Below are 15799 nucleotides of genomic sequence, written 5' to 3' on the forward strand. Positions count from 1 at the left end.
TTCCTGCTCTGGACCGGTTTCCTGGTCTTAGTTTGTGGCAAGGAAGTACTCTTTCCGCCAGTAGCTTCCTTAATTATGTCATCCAGCTGTTCCCCAAACAGCCGGGACCCAGCAAAAGGGAGACTCGCAAGATACTTCTTAGAGGAAGCGTCTGCTTTCCACTCTCGAAGCCACAAGATCCTGCGGATCGCGAGGGAGTTAGCGGAGGCCACCGCCGTGCGGTGAGAAGCCTCCAGGATGGCAGACATGGCGTAGGATGCAAAAGCCGAAGCTTGAGAAGTTAAGGCATCCATCTCAGGAATAGAGTCCCTGGTGAGTGAATGCATCTCCGCCAGAGAGGCAGAGACTGCCTTAAGAGCCCATACTGCCGCAAAAGACGGGGAGAACGAGGCTCCTGCCGCCTCATATACAGACTTGGCCAGAAGGTCAACCTGGCGGTCAGTGGGATTCTTAAGAGAAGTGCCATCAGCCACAGCTACGACTGTGCGGGCTGAGATTCTGGACACCGGAGGGTCCACCTTTGTTTCCTTAACCACCTCTGGTGGAAAAGGAAAACGGTCATCCGAACTACGCTTCAGAAAACGTTTGTCAGGACAGGCCCTGGGCTTGTTAACAGTGGTCTGAAAGCTGGAGTGGTTAAAAAACATACTTTTAGCTTTCTTAGGAGAGGTAAACTGGTGAATCTCTACCAGAGAGGTTTGTTCCTCTGACTCTGGTGGGTTGAGGTTCAGAACGGAGTTAATGGACGCAATCAAGTCACTAACATCCGCATCACCCTCAGACAAATCAATGGGGTACATAGAAGTAGCGTCTGAGCCCACAGTAAACGAATCCTCCTCGCCCTGCACCTCGGCACGTGAATCAGAGCCGTGGGACGAGGGAGGAGAAGGGTCCCTGCGTCTCCGTTTAGGGGGACTGGGACCTAGAACATGCTCTGAGGGCTCCGCAGAGCTCTGAGCAGCAGAGGCACCCTGGGAAGGGGTTTGATGCATGGAAAGCAGTGTCCGGGACAGCTGCCCCATGGAGTCGGCAAAAGACTGGGAAATAGCTTGTGAAAAAGACGCTACCCAAGCCGGGGGTTCAGCCACCGGGGCCGGAGCAGCCGAGGGGACCCCTGAGGAGGCTCCAGGCTGAGACACAACCATATTAGCACAGGCATCACAATGTGGGTATGTGCTCGGCTCTGGCAGAATGCGCTTACATGCAGTGCATATAGCGTACATGTTTGCAGCCATGCTCCGGGTGACAGACATGCTGCTGAGGTGGAAGCTCTGCAGCAATATAACACTCCTGTAGAATGCCTGAAAGTGTATAATAAAAAGCCCACAACCAGAGGTTGTGGCTTACCACACCACTCTCTGTGTGCCCTCCGGATTCCACAGCTCCAAGTCCCAGTGAAGCGTCAGCTTTCCCAAAACAGCAGCAGCTGCAGCTCCCAGCGCCGTCCAGTGTAAGAACGCTGAGAAAATGGCGCTGGGAGGAGGAGGGGGGGCGTGTATAAGCCCAGGAGCGGGAAAAACGGAGGGCAGAGAGATACAGGGAGAGATACAGGGGAGGGAACATCTCCCCAGAGAGGAGTGCCCTCCCCTCTGCTGGCCGGGCGGTGGGCGGCGCCGTATGCAAAACATGCAGGGAAGCCGAAAACGAAACTAGGCCCAAACTGAAGCCGGGGCCTAGATTTCAAAACGCGGCCGACCAGCAGGCACCTTCGGCGCGGTTCTCAGAGGAAACTCCCAGAACCGGCCGAAATTTACAGTAAAGTTAAAACACATACTGTCCCCCAAATAAAAGTACCCGGGACCCCTGAAAAGCGTCTCAATACTTAGCTTTTGAGACGCAGGGCCATGTCCCTGGAGAGGGGGGTAAACGCTCCTTCCAGCAGGGACCAGACAGGGCTGCGGATGGAGACCGGCCTCCTGCAAGCAGAGAGGACCGTGATGGCTCCCACTTCAAACAGAGCCTCGACAGAGGATGCGAAGGAGCTCGGCATGTGAAGGCTCCAGCCTTATTAAAGTCAACCTTAACAGCACCCCGCAGAGTGGGGCGTGAAGGGACATGCCGGGAGTCCAGACTGGACCCGCTTTTCTTCCAAATCTTTAAAAATAAAAATGAAAAAAATATCAGAGAATGCAAGTGTGTGTGACCTCCTGAAACACAAAGCATTGAACTGGGTAGATTGTCATCCAGGGGGTGTATATAGCCGGAGGGAGGAGCTACACGTTTGAGTGTAGTACTTTGTGTGTCCTCCGGAGGCGGTAGCTATACACCCCATGGTTTGGGTCTCCCATAAGGAACGATAAAGAAAATGGTTATTTAAGATCGATATCTTGTCTCAGCCATGAACATACTTTCTTTCAAAATAAAGTCGAAATTGAGAAGGTTGAAAGTTTTTTTTTTTTGTTTTTTTTTTTTTAAGATTTTTTGTTTAAAACCAGGTTCTTCTAAAGGGTACTTTACACGCTGCGACATCGCTACAGATATATCATCGGGGGTCACGTCGTTAAAGACGCACTTCCGGCGCCGGTAGCGACATCGCAGCGTGTGACACAAAAGAGCGACGATCAACGATCGCAAAATTGTCCAAAAACGGTGATCGTTGACACGTCGCTCCTTTACTTAATATCGCTGCTGCAGGTACGATGTTGTTCGTCGTTCCTGCGGCATCGCACATCGCTGTGTGTGACACCGCAGGAACGACAAACATCTTCTTACCTGCCTCCATCGGCAATGCGGAAGGAAGGAGGTGGGCGGAATGTTACGTCCCGCTCATCTCCGCTCCTCCGCTTTTATTGGCGCCGCAGTGACGTCGCTATGACGCCAAACGCCTCTCCCCCTTGAAGGAGGGATTGTTCGGCGGTCATAGCGACGTCGCTGTCAAGGTATGTGCATGTGACGCTGCCATAGCGATAATGTTCGCTACGGCAGCGATCACCAAATGTCGCACAAGTGACGGAGGCTGGTGACTGTGACAATTTTGTAGATTTTACAGCATTTTCATCAGACTCCTACTACTTACCAGGCCGTTGCGTTTCTCTGGACTCTGGATAAATAAAAAGTGCATGCAGGGGGTACGACTTTGTACTTTGAGCACCTGAAATAAAACACCATTTTAGACTTAGAAACTTTTCAAAAGAGTAATCCAACCATAAACATTTATCATCTTCTCAGTCAGCTGTTTAACAAGGCCATAGACATTGAATGAAGAACCAGGGGACATGCTTGATTGCCACTTCATTCGGAATCCATCTAGTCATTGTTGTGCAAGTTAGGGTCCCCCATTTTTATAATCCAACAGCTCGGACCCCTGAAAATACCCTTTTCTATAAATAGTAGTACCCACTTACCATAGGAAGCCGTCATAAAAGTCGGGAAATAGAACAGCAAGAACCCTCCATCAGCCAGTGGCCTTACTAGAGCCTACAAAGCAGAGAAACGCTAAATTAAAATATTTCAGAAGAATTTACGTTATATTTTCTGAACAACAAGATTTTTAGGAAAGCAATGAAACTTAGTTTTCAGATGTACTCTGACATTATACTACATACAGTGCCTTGCGAAAGTATTCGACCCCTTGAATTTTTCAACCTTTTCTCACATTTCAGGCTTCAAACATAAAAGATAAAAATTTTAATTTAATGGTGAAGAAGCAACAACAAGTGGACACAATTGTGAAGATGAATTAAATTTGCTCATTTTAAACTTTTGTTAAAATAAATAACTGAAAATTGGGACGTGCAATATTATTCATCCCCTTTACTTTCAGTGCAGCAAACTCACTCCAGAAGATCATTGAGGATCTCTGAATGATGCATTGTTGTCCTAAATGTCTGATGATGATAAATATAAGCCCCTGTGTGTAATCAAGTCTCCGTATAAATGCCCCTGCTCTGTGATAGGCTCACTGTTCTGTGTAAAGCACAGAGAGCATCATGAAGACCAAGGAACACAACAGGCAGGTCCATGATACTGTTGTGGAGACGTTTAAAGCCAGATTTGGTTACAAAAAGATTTCCACAACTTTAAACATCCCAAGAAGCACTGTGCAAGCGATCATATTGATATGGAAGGAGCATCATACCACTGCAAATCTACCAAAACCCGGCCGTCCATCCAAACTGTCATCTCACACAAGGAGAAGACTGATCAGATGCAGCCAAGAGGCCCATGATCCCTCTGGATGATCTGCAGAGATCTACAGCTGAGGTGGGAGAGTCTGTCCATAGCACAACAATCAGTCGTACACTGCACAAATCTGGCCTTTATGGAAGAGTGGCAAGAAGAAAGCCATTTCTCAAAGATATCCATAAAAAGTGTTGTTTAAAGTTTGCCACAAGCGCCTGGAGACACCAAACATGTGGAGGAAGGTGCTCTGCTCAGATTAAACCAAAGGGAATTTTGTTTACTTACCGTAAATTCCTTTTCTTCTAGCTCCTATTGGGAGACCCAGACAATTGGGGTGTATAGCTTCTGCCTCCGGAGGCCACACAAAGTATTACACTTTAAAAAGTGTAACCCCTCCCCTCTGCTATACACCCTCCCGTGCATCACGGGCTCCTCAGTTTTGGTGCAAAAGCAGGAAGGAGGAAACTTATAAATTGGTCTAAGGTAAATTCAATCCGAAGGATGTTCGGAGAACTGAAACCATGAACCAAAAGAACAATTCAACATGAACAACATGTGTACACAAAAGAACAACAGCCCGAAGGGAACAGGGGCGGGTGCTGGGTCTCCCAATAGGAGCTAGAAGAAAAGGAATTTACGGTAAGTAAACAAAATTCCCTTCTTTGTCGCTCCATTGGGAGACCCAGACAATTGGGATGTCCAAAAGCAATCCCTGGGTGGGTAACAGATACCTCGATAAAAAGAGCCGAAAAACGGCCCCCTCTTACAGGTGGGCAACTGCCGCCTGAAGGACTCGCCTACCTAGGCTGGCATCTGCCGAATCATCGGCATGCACCTGATAGTGTTTCGTGAAAGTGTGCAGACTCGACCAGGTAGCCGCCTGCCACACCTGCCGAGCCGTAGCCTGGTGTCGCAATGCTCAGGACACCGACGGCTCTGGTAGAATGGGCCTTCAGCCCTCCAAAAGAACGGTATGCTTCAAGAATCGGTTTCTTGATTCACCGAGCCAAGGTTGACTTGAAAACCTGAAATCCCTTACTCTGGTCCGCGATAAGGACAAGAGCGCATCAGACCGGCGCAGGGGCGCCGTGCGAGAAATGTAGAGCCGGAGTGCTCTCACCAGATCTAATAAATGCAAATCCTTTTCACATTGGTGAACTGGATGCGGACCCAAGAGGGTAAGACGAAACGGGGATATCTTAGGGAGAAAGGCCGGGACCGGACGTAGAACCACCCTATCCTGGTGAAACACCAGGAAGGGGGCTTTGCATGACAGCGCTGCCAGCTGAGATACTCTTCTGAGTGAAGTGACTGCCACTAGGAAGGCCACCCTTTGCGAAAGAAAGTGGGCAAGGCAAACGGCCAGGGAGTAAAACCCTGATCAGAGCACCAGGATAAGAAGATCCTCCAAGTCCTGTGATAGATCTTGGAGGACGTTGGTTTCCTGGCCTGTCTCATGGTGGCAATGACATCTGGAGATATCCCTGATGACGCTAGGAGCCACCACACAGTGAGGATTAGAGCCGTAGAATTCCGAAGGAATTATGGCCCTTGAGGCAGCAAGTCTGGTTGGTCTGGGAGTGCCCACGGTTGACCCACCGTGAGGTGCCACAGATCCGGGTACCACGATCACCTCGGCCAGTCTGGAGCAACGAGGATGGTGCGGCGACAGTCTGACCTGATCTTGCGTAACACTCTGGGCAGTAGTGCCAGAGGAGGAAATACATAAGGCAGTCGAAACTGCGACCAGTCGTGAACTAGCGCGTCTGCCGCCAGAGCTGTGTGATCCTTGGACCGAGCCATGAATGCCGGGACTTTGTTGTAGTGCTGAGACGCCATTAGATCGACGTCCGGCGTTCCCCAACGGCAACAGATCTCTAGAAACACGTGCGGGTGAAGACCATTCCCCTGCGTCCATGCCCTGGCGACTGAGAAAAATCTGCTTCCCAGTTTTCTACGCCCAGGATGTGAACTGTGGAGATGTTGGAGGCTGTGGCTTCCGCCCACAGCCGAATCCGCCGAACTGGTCGGAAGGCTTGACGACTGCGTGTGCCGCCCTGGTGGTTGATGTACGCAATTGCCTTGGCGTTGTCCGACTGAATTCGGATCTGCCTGCCGTCCAGCTACCGCTGGAACACCTTTAGGGCTAGATCCACTGCCCTTATCTCCAGAACATTGAACCGAGGGGAGGACTCTGTCGGAGTCCCGGTTCCCTGAGCCGAGTGGTGAAGGAAGACCGCTCCCCACCCTGACAGACTCGCGTCCGTCGTGACCCCAGCCCCGGCTGGGGGCCGGAAGGGTTTTTCCTTCGCCCAGGAAGTGGAAAGAAGACACCACTGAAGAGAGGTTTTGCTGCAAGGGAAAGAGAGACGTTCTTGTCTAGGGACGTCGACCTCCTGTCCCATTTGCGGTGTCCGATAGAATCGGACGCAGACGAAACTGCGCAAGGGAACTGCCTCCCTTGCTGTCACCATCTTCCTGGGACAGTGCATGAGGCGCCTCAAGGGGTGACTGGGCCCGAAAGAGAGATTGCGCCCCTGTCTGTAGTGAACGCTGACTATGCAGCGGAAGCTTCACTATCGCTGAGAGAGTATAAAACTCCATCCCGAGATAAGTCAGTGATTGGGTCGGTGTCAGTTTTGACCTTGGAATTTTGATGATACACCCGAACCCCTGGAGAGTCTCCAGAGCAATGGTCAGGTTGTGTTGACATGCCACCCAGGAGGGTGTCTTGACTAGAGGATCGTCTAGGTAAGTGATCACCGAGTGGCCCTGTAGGACCGCCACCACTGCTGCCATGACCTTGGTGAAGACCCGTGGGGCTGTCGCCCGGCCGAATGGCAGTGCCACGAACTGAAGGTGTTCATCCCTGATGGCGAAACGCAGAAAGCGTTGAAGCTCGGGTGTGATCGGCACATGGAGATAAGCATCCTTTATGTCAATTGATGCTAGGAAGTCTCCTTTTGACATCGAGACTTCAGAGTGTTCATCTGAAAAAGTGCATCGGTTCGCTCGGGGAGCAGAGATGTTCTGAAGAAACGAGTCGGAGGACGAGAGCAGAGCTGTATCCTGTAACCGTGAGACAGGATGTCTCTCACCCATCGGTCTTGGACTGCGGCAAGGACGAGACTGTCTAGTAACTTCATCCAATTGCTCGCCAAACAAACGGTTGCCATAAAAATGGCAAACCGGTTAAGTTCTTGGAAGCAGAGCCTGCCTTCCATTCACGTAGCCACATGGCCCTGCAGACTGCCACTGAAGTGGTGGATGCTACCGCTGTACGGCTCGCAGAGTCCAGGAACGGCGTTCATGGCGTAGAACGAAAAAACCAACGCCTGAGAAGTGAAGGACACAACCTGCGTGGCAGAGTTATGTGCAACCGCAATAATCTCAGCCGGAGAAGCTGAGATAGCTTGGAGTGCCCTCACGGCTGCGAAGGCTGGAGCAAAAGATGCGACTATGGCTTCATAGATGGACTTCATCATAAGCGTTATTTGCCTGTCAGTGGCATTCGTGAGAGATGGACATCTGCCCCTAATACTACGGATCTAGCCGCCAGCCTAGAGACTGGAGGATCCACCCTGTGACACTGAGCCCAACCGTTAAGCACGTCAGGGGGGAAAAGGGTAACGCGTGTCAATAAGGCGCTTAGTAAGCGCTTGTCCGTCAAGTTCTGTGCTACTGGACGGCCCCTCTGGAGTTAGAGTGATCGAAACACGCACTCCTGATGAAGTCGGGGAAGGTTCCCAGCGGGCCCGCTTAGCCTATCATAGGCCGCGGTCCGTGACGGAGTTCTCACCGTGGGATCTGGGTGTTACCCCAGGATGTTGTACCGACTCAGAGGGACCCGGGAGCGATGAACTCACAGCTCCCTGGCCCTGTGGTATCGGTCTGGACTGCAAGGCTTCCAGTATCTTAGCGGACCCCCTGTCCGTAGACAGAGTCCTGTGATGTGAAAGCTATTCAGAGATTTGCTGATTTCATCATGCAAACTCTGTCGCTGTCATCTGTGCAGTGCCCGTAATATAGCCGCACAAGAGGTACCGGTTGTAAAATAAGCCAGTGCCTTGGCACCCTTACTCTTTAAGAGCAGACAACAGCATGTCGTCCGCAGAGTAATCAGTGAGGGTATACAGCCAAAAACAAATAATGCTGCCGAACAGTGAGATCATATACCATATAAATAAACATATAGATATATATACACTGCGGCACCAAGGGGGGGACAGCACCTGAAAAACTGGTGCCCCCCAGTGCTTAGTGAGGGGGAAGGAGGATACCAACGTATGCTCCAGCCCTCCCTGCCGACGTCCAGTCGGCCGTCCCGTCGTTACCCCTGACTGGCAGGCCCGAGAACGGGAGTATATGGCACTAGGCCGTAAGAGCCAGGGACTAAATTTAAAAACGCGGCCGGCAGACATGGCGCGGTAGTCCCAGTCTCACAAACCAGTCAGCAACCGCTGCGGCGTTTGTAACACAGATGCTGCATGCACCGTCCCTCAGGGGACACAGAGTACCTTATGATGCAGGGCTCTGTCCCTGTAGTCACAAAAGTGCGGGAATCTGGTGGCCTATGGTGATCAGTGAGGGGGGGCGGAGGACAGCGAGGTGTGCTCCAGCCCTCACTGTCGGCATCATACCGACCGTCCCGCCCTTCTCCCTGACTGGCAGGCTCAGGGGCGGGAGTTTAACACACTAGGCCGCAAAAGCCGGGGACTAAAGTAAAAACCGCGGCCGGCAAACAGGCACGGTCGGCGCGGTAGTCCCGGACAAAAAAAATCCACACCGCAGTCGCAGCTGCGTCTGAGCCAAGGTGCTTCATGCACCGTCCCAACGGGGACACAGAGTACCTGTAGATGCAGGGCCATGTCCCTGACGATACTCCGTCTCCTGTCCGGCAGATTCCCCCAGGGGCTGCGGATGTGGCTTGTGGCCACCAGATTCTCTGCCCCGGGTCTCCTTCAGCTGCAGCCAGAAGTTGCTGAAAAACATGGCTGACGGCGTTCTCTGAGGAGGAGGGAGGCGTGGGCGTAGTCACAAAAAAGTGCGGGAATCTGGTGCCCCAGCGTGGGTAGTGAGGGGGGCGGAAGACAGCTCAGTGTACTCCAGCCCTCACTGTCGGCGTCATACCGACCGTCCCGCCCTTTTCCCTGACTGGCAGGCCTGGGGGCGGGAGAATCCCATACTAGGCCGCAAAAGCCGGGGACTAAAGTTAAAATCGCGGCCGGCCGGCAGTGCACGGTCGGCGCGGTAGTCCCGGACCCATACGCACGCCGCAGTCGCTGCAGCGTCTGGGCCCAAGGTGCTTTATGCGCCGTCCCAACGGGGACACAGAGCACATTGCCCTTGCAGCGTCCCTCCCTTCCCCTGACTGGCAGGCCCGGGGGTGGGAATATGCGGTACTAGGCCGCAGAAGCCGGGGACTAGAGTTATAAGCGCGGCCGGCAAACAAGCGCGGTCAGCGCGGTAGTCCCGGCGCACTAACACGCCCAGCAGTGCTGCAGCGTGTTATGACACAAGCGCTCCATGCGCCGTCCACAAGGGGACACAGAGTACCTCACAGTAGCAGGGCCATGTCCCTGACGATACCCAGCTCCTGTCCAGCAGATTCCCCAGGGGCTGCGGAGGGAGCACGGTCCCATGTGCCTGGAGACCGATTATGGATCCCACTTCACCCAGAGCCCTGCAGGGATGGGGAAGGAAAACAGCATGTTGGCTCCTGCCTATGTACCCGCAATGGGTACCTCAACCTTAACAGCACCGCCGACCAGAGTGGGGTGAGAAGGGAGCATGCCGGGGGCCCTATATGGGCCCACTTTTCTTCCATCCGATATAGTCAGCAGCTGCTGCTGACTAAATTGTGGAGCTATGCGTGCATGTGTGCCTCCTTCGCACAAAGCATAAAAACTGAGGAGCCCGTGATGCACGGGAGGGTGTATAGCAGAGGGGAGGGGTTACACTTTTTAAAGTGTAATACTTTGTGTGGCCTCCGGAGGCAGAAGCTATACACCCCAATTGTCTGGGTCTCCCAATGGAGCGACAAAGAAATCAAACTATATGGGCACAATGCCAAACGATATGTTTGGCGTAAAAGCAACACAACTCATCAACCTGAACACACCATCCCCACTGTCAAACATGATGGTGGCAGCATCATGGTTTGGGCCTGCTTTTTTCAGCAGGGACAGGGAAGATGGTTACAATTCATGGGAAGATGGATGGAGCCAAATACAGGACCATTCTTGAAGAAAACTTGAACTCTGCAAAAGACCTGAGACTGGGGCGGAGAGGTCTTCCAATAAGACAATGATCCCAAACATAAAGCAAAATCTACAATGGAATGGTTCACAAATAAAACATATCCAGGTGTTAGAATTGCCAAGTCACAGTCCAGACCTGAACCCAATCGAGAATCTGTGGAAAGAGCTGAAAACTGCAGTTCACAAACGCTCTCCATCCACCCTCACTCAGCTCCAGCTGTTTACAAAGGAAGAACGGGCGAGAATTTCAGCCTCTCCATGTGCAAAACTGATAGACACATACCCCAAGAGACTGCAGCTGTAATCGCAGCAAAAGGGGGCGCTACAAAGTATTAATTTAAAGGGGATGAATAATATTGCACGCCACAATTTTCAGTTATTTGTTTTAAAAAGTTTAAAATAAGCAACAAATTTCATTCAACTTCACAATTGTGTCCACTTGTTGTTGATTCTTCACCAGAACATTAACATTTTTATCTCTATGTTTGAAGTCTGAAATGTGGGAAAAGGTTGAAACATTCAAGGGGGACAAATACTTTCGCAAGGCACTGTAATTAAACTTTTGAGATAAGAAAAATATTGCACAATGTGTTAGTCTCGTTAAGCCGAAGTTGCTCAAAAAGTACATCTCTTGCTCTGGCAGCCCAGCTCAGCTCATCTGAATACCCAACACGTAACATTACATTACACATGCAAACCACCAGAATTGTGTAATTTGCAACATTATGCAATTGGCAAATTTTTTGGTTGCTGGATGCAGGCCTCAGCTTCTGCTGTGGTCTAACCAGCTACTTTGCACCTCCTGCAACCCTACAGTTCTTATGTCAGAGCCAAGAACCCAACTTAGGTCCCAGCTTTGCACACTACAATGGGTAATGGAGCCGGTCTCATTGCCAATCAGGCTTGCGCGTGGGCTCTCTTCAGCCTGTGTCCACAACTTTCCTATGCATGCTGACTCCCCGATGATGCAGCCTTTGCGTGGTCAACAGCATGAACATCTTGCTCCACTCCAAATGTTGCAGCCAAGAACATCCTCGACAGTCAGGACTCCATCCCAGGACGGGGTAAGCCCCTCTGGGACGAACACTCGCTGTACACAACATAATGCCCTACACCCTTCCTTGCATCTACTTTCCTCCTCACAAAGAATATCGCGCACATTGCATACTCATCAGTATTTGTATATTTTCTTGCATGTTTTCTTTCATTTGCCAAGAGATCTCCCTGTATGCCAGGCCTTCCAAGCATCCAAACAACTAGCCAGGCAACTCCTCCAGTTACAAAAGTAACCAGTTTTCCTTAGCATTACCAAGAACTGCCAACTGGGAAACCTTTGGGGCGGCCATCAGTTTTCTCCTATTCTGGGATACTTTGCTTCTGTAGTCACGACGCTTGGATCTCAGAGGTTCTGACTGATCGAGAAGATGAAATCGCAGGGGGTTCCAGTCATACTCGTGGCCGCAAAACTGGCCCAGAAGATCCTGATATACTGAAGTAATCTATCTTCTCGCAGGTGCTCTGTGGAGGCTGCTGGATTGTCCAGCTCTACTTCCCAGGTCTATCTTCCGGGTGGAGGTCTCCAGTAATTAGAGTCGCTCACTTTAACCTCATGGCAGTTGAAATTGTAATTCTTTCTGATCATTCTATGGATTACAGCACAGATGTACTCCTTGTCAGGAAATGTTGATAGATTAATAACTATTTTATTCCATAGGTCTACGCGTTTCGAGGTATGAAGAGCTCTTCCTCAGGACCAGAATATCAACAATGCCTATATTCTGGTCCTGAGGAAGAGGTCTTCATACCTCGAAACGCGTAGACCTATGGAATAAAAGTTATTAATCTATCAACATTTCCACATCTTATTCTGGCGGATTGTGCGGGATTAACCCTTTTTCTCCTCATGCTTTGAAGACATTTCCACGTGGGGCCGCAGCAGCCATCATTATCTCATGCTATCTATGGTGGTTGTGACCCTTCACAACCACATCTGGTGAGTGTATTATATCATATATTACCTCGTTTATTTATCTGGTAAGACCCTATCAGCGCTTTTGTTTTTCTAGCTATATTCCCGATACTAGCAGCTGGATCCAGAGTTTGGTCTGGTTTTCAGTTCCCTCTGGGGACATTTTTGTACCCTGTCTACGCTCTTTCAGAAAATCTGGCTTTCAAGTCCCTAATCTGGTCTTTCCTTCAGGGTATGGCTCACTAATTTCCTAAAGGGCCCCACTCAGATTTATTTTACTCACTTATATAGATTCCATATATAATATTCTATTAATTCCACAGTACTTTACAGATGTGATGATCACTGTCCCCACTGCGGCTCACAATCTAAATTCCCTATCAGTAGGTCTTTGGAGTGTGGGAGGAAACCCACGCAAATACTGATTTGAACCCAGGACACCAGCACTACAAGACTACAGTGCTAACCACTGAGCCACCGTGCAAGGAGTCTCATGCTGATTATTGACACCTTACAGGGTTCTCCCTTATACTGATAAAAGACATCTCCTGGTAGGATTCTCTCATGGCAGTAGTTACTTACATCATCTAGTCTCCAGCTAGCGGCTCCCTCCTGTTGCAATCCAGAATAAGGTGGTCTTTCTCCAGGACCTTCCTTTCCCCTATAGAAACTCAAACGTAAGGAGGAAATTGCTCCAACTTCCTTCTGTCTCATCTAACTGAATAATCTTTACCCATATTTGTCATGGTCATAGAGGTGGGTCACTACCTGTCAGGTAACTGCCTCATTCAGATGTTTAGATTGTCTGGTTGTCCTTTCAGAAGGACCTGATAGTAATTACACTAAGGGGTACTTTGCATGCTGCGACATCGCAAGCCGATGCTGCGATGCCGAGCGTGATAGTCCCCGCCCCCGTCGCAGCTGCGATATCCTTGTGATAGCTGCCATAGCGAACATTATCGCTACGGCAGCTTCACATGGACTCACCCGTCCTGCGACGTCGCTCTGGCCGGCGACCCGCCTCCTTATTAAGGGGGCGGGTCGTGCGGCGTCACTGCGACGTCACATGGCAGGCGGCCAATAGGAGCAGAGGGGCGGAGATGAGCGGGATGTAAACATCCCGCCCACCTCCTTCCTTCCGCATATCCTACGGAAGCCGCGGTGACGCCGGTAGGAGATGTTCCTCGCTCCTGCGACTTCACACACAGCGATGTGTGCTGCCGCAGGAGCGAGGAACAACATCGGACCGTCGCGTCAGCGTAATTATGGATTACGCCGACGCTGCAACGATGATACGATTACGACACTTTTGCGCTCGTTAATCGTATCATTGAACCTTTACACACTACGATGTCGCATGCGATGCCGGAAGTACGTCATTTTCAATTTGACCCCACCGACATCGCACCTGCGATGTCGTAGTGTGCAAAGCCCGCCTAAGGCTTCCATCACTCGCTGGACATGTTCTGCCATTCTGCAAGTGTATCCAGCGAAGGGGCTTGTGTATCTGCCAGGGGTTAAGACTCACTCCACCTGGCTGGTGGGGGCCACCTGAACCCTTCACTTTTAGGATTCTGTTCTGCATCTCCGTAGGCTGCAAATTTGTAGTCCTTCAACGCGTTCTAAAAATTCTACAAAGTTTCTACCTTCGCGACAGCTAATCCGAGTCTGGGTAGAAAGGTGCTGCAAGCACCGAGGTTATAATCTGAAGGGCTTTATTGTCCCCAATATTTTGTTGTTCTGGCATGATTCTGTTTCCCACAAATGGGACGTTCCATAGTTTTCAGTGTTCCCCAATGAAGTGACTGAGAAGAGAGAATTTTTGGCTCTTACCATAGCCTTCATTGGGGGACACCGCACCCACCACCATGGCTCTTTGGGATGTTTAATTTCCATTATGGCCTATGACTTCTTGCTCTGTTATACTGAGAAAGCAATAGAAGCCATACAACTACTAACTAGTTTATGCTCGTGTCTGCAGGTGGGTGTAGTCTGCATGGAAGGAGCTGACTTTCTTTTAGTGTCTTTCTTAGTATCAGCTGTAAACACCCATGGTTTCCTGTGTCTTAGAATAAAGGCTATGAGAAAGGAATTTTATTTTAAGTATCAAAAATTAATTTTTCTCACTGCCAGCCTTCTTAAAGCAAGCCAGCTGACAAGAGTTTAACCCTTTCACGACCGGCCGATTTTTCGCTTTCCGTTTTTTTTTTTCGCCATTCTTTTTCTGAGAGACGTAACTTTTTTATTTTTCAGTCAATATGGTCATGTGAGGGCTCATTTTTTGCGGAACGAGCTGTACTTTTAAATGAAACCATCAGTTTTACCATATTGTGTACTAGAAAATGGCAAAAAAATTCCAAATGCTGAAAAATTGCAAAAAAAGTGCGATAGCACTATGGTTTTTGAGATATTTTATTCACTGTGTTCACTATATGGTAAAACTGATGTGTGGGTGTGATGCCTCAGGTCAGTGCGAGTTCGTAGACACCAAACATGTATAGGTTTACTTTTATATAAGGGGTTAAAAAAAAAAAATCGGAAGTTTGTCCGAAAAAAGTGGCGCACGTTTTACGCCATATTCCGTGACCCGTAGCGTTCTCATTTTTCGGGATCTTAGGCTCAATGACGGCTTATTTTTTGCGTCTCGAGCTGACGTTTTTAACGGTACCATTTTTGCGCAGATGCTACGTTTTGATCGCCTCTTATTGCATTTTGCGCAAAAGTTGTGGCGACAAAAAAACGTCGTTTTGGCGTTTGGAATTTTTTTGCCGCTACGCCGTTTACTGATCAGATTAATTGATTTTATATTTTGATAGATCGGGCGTTTCTGAACGCGGCAATACCAAATGTGTGTATATTTTTTATTTTTTTAACCCTTTAATTTTCAATGGGGCGAATGGGGGGTGATTTGAACTTTTAGGTTTTTTTGTTTTTTTTTAATTTTTTAAAACTTATTTTTTTACTTTTTTTTTTATTTTACTAGTCCCCCTAGGGGGCTATTGCGATCAGCATTCCGATCGCTCTGCAGTATCTGCTGATCACAGCTGGAAGGCTGTAAACAGCAGATACGCTGTCTTTCTCTTTTGCTGTGCCCCGGGCACAGCGAAAGTGAAACCAATTCATGTGTAGTACAGGAGTCATCACATGACCCTGTGCTACCATGACAACTATCGGGAGTCACGTGATCGCGTCACGTGACTTCCGGTTTCGGCGGTAAGTAAAACTTTACCGCGATCGCGCTTATAATGGCGCTGTCATGTATTGACAGCGCCATATAAGGGGTTAATCGGCACGAGCAGATAACGATTCTGCTCGTGCCTAGCAGGCACACATCTCAGCTGTGAAAATCAGCTGAGATGTGTGCCGATCGCGGCATGCTGCCGCCGGAGGACCGCGGGCAGTAAGATTATGTCATTTAGGACGTAATTTTACGGCCCGCGGTCGTTAA

The 15799-nt window shown here is 49.8% G+C and overlaps 1 protein-coding gene across 3 annotated transcripts in view; it reads right to left on the reverse strand.

The window, feature by feature from the left end:
* TASOR (transcription activation suppressor) overlaps positions 1–15799 on the reverse strand; it is a 191335-nt gene that overhangs the window by 125864 nt on the left and 49672 nt on the right. For all 3 annotated transcript variants that reach the window (XM_075321320.1, XM_075321319.1, XM_075321318.1), the window contains 2 exons: positions 3345–3417; positions 3017–3091 (listed from right to left, as the gene is read on the reverse strand). In XM_075321320.1, the coding sequence (XP_075177435.1) occupies positions 3017–3091; positions 3345–3417 (148 nt within the window). The remainder of the gene's footprint in view (positions 1–3016; positions 3092–3344; positions 3418–15799) is intronic.

This window comes from Anomaloglossus baeobatrachus, chromosome 8, assembly GCF_048569485.1.
Source record: "Anomaloglossus baeobatrachus isolate aAnoBae1 chromosome 8, aAnoBae1.hap1, whole genome shotgun sequence".
In the NCBI taxonomy this organism is placed as follows: domain Eukaryota; kingdom Metazoa; phylum Chordata; class Amphibia; order Anura; family Aromobatidae; genus Anomaloglossus; species Anomaloglossus baeobatrachus.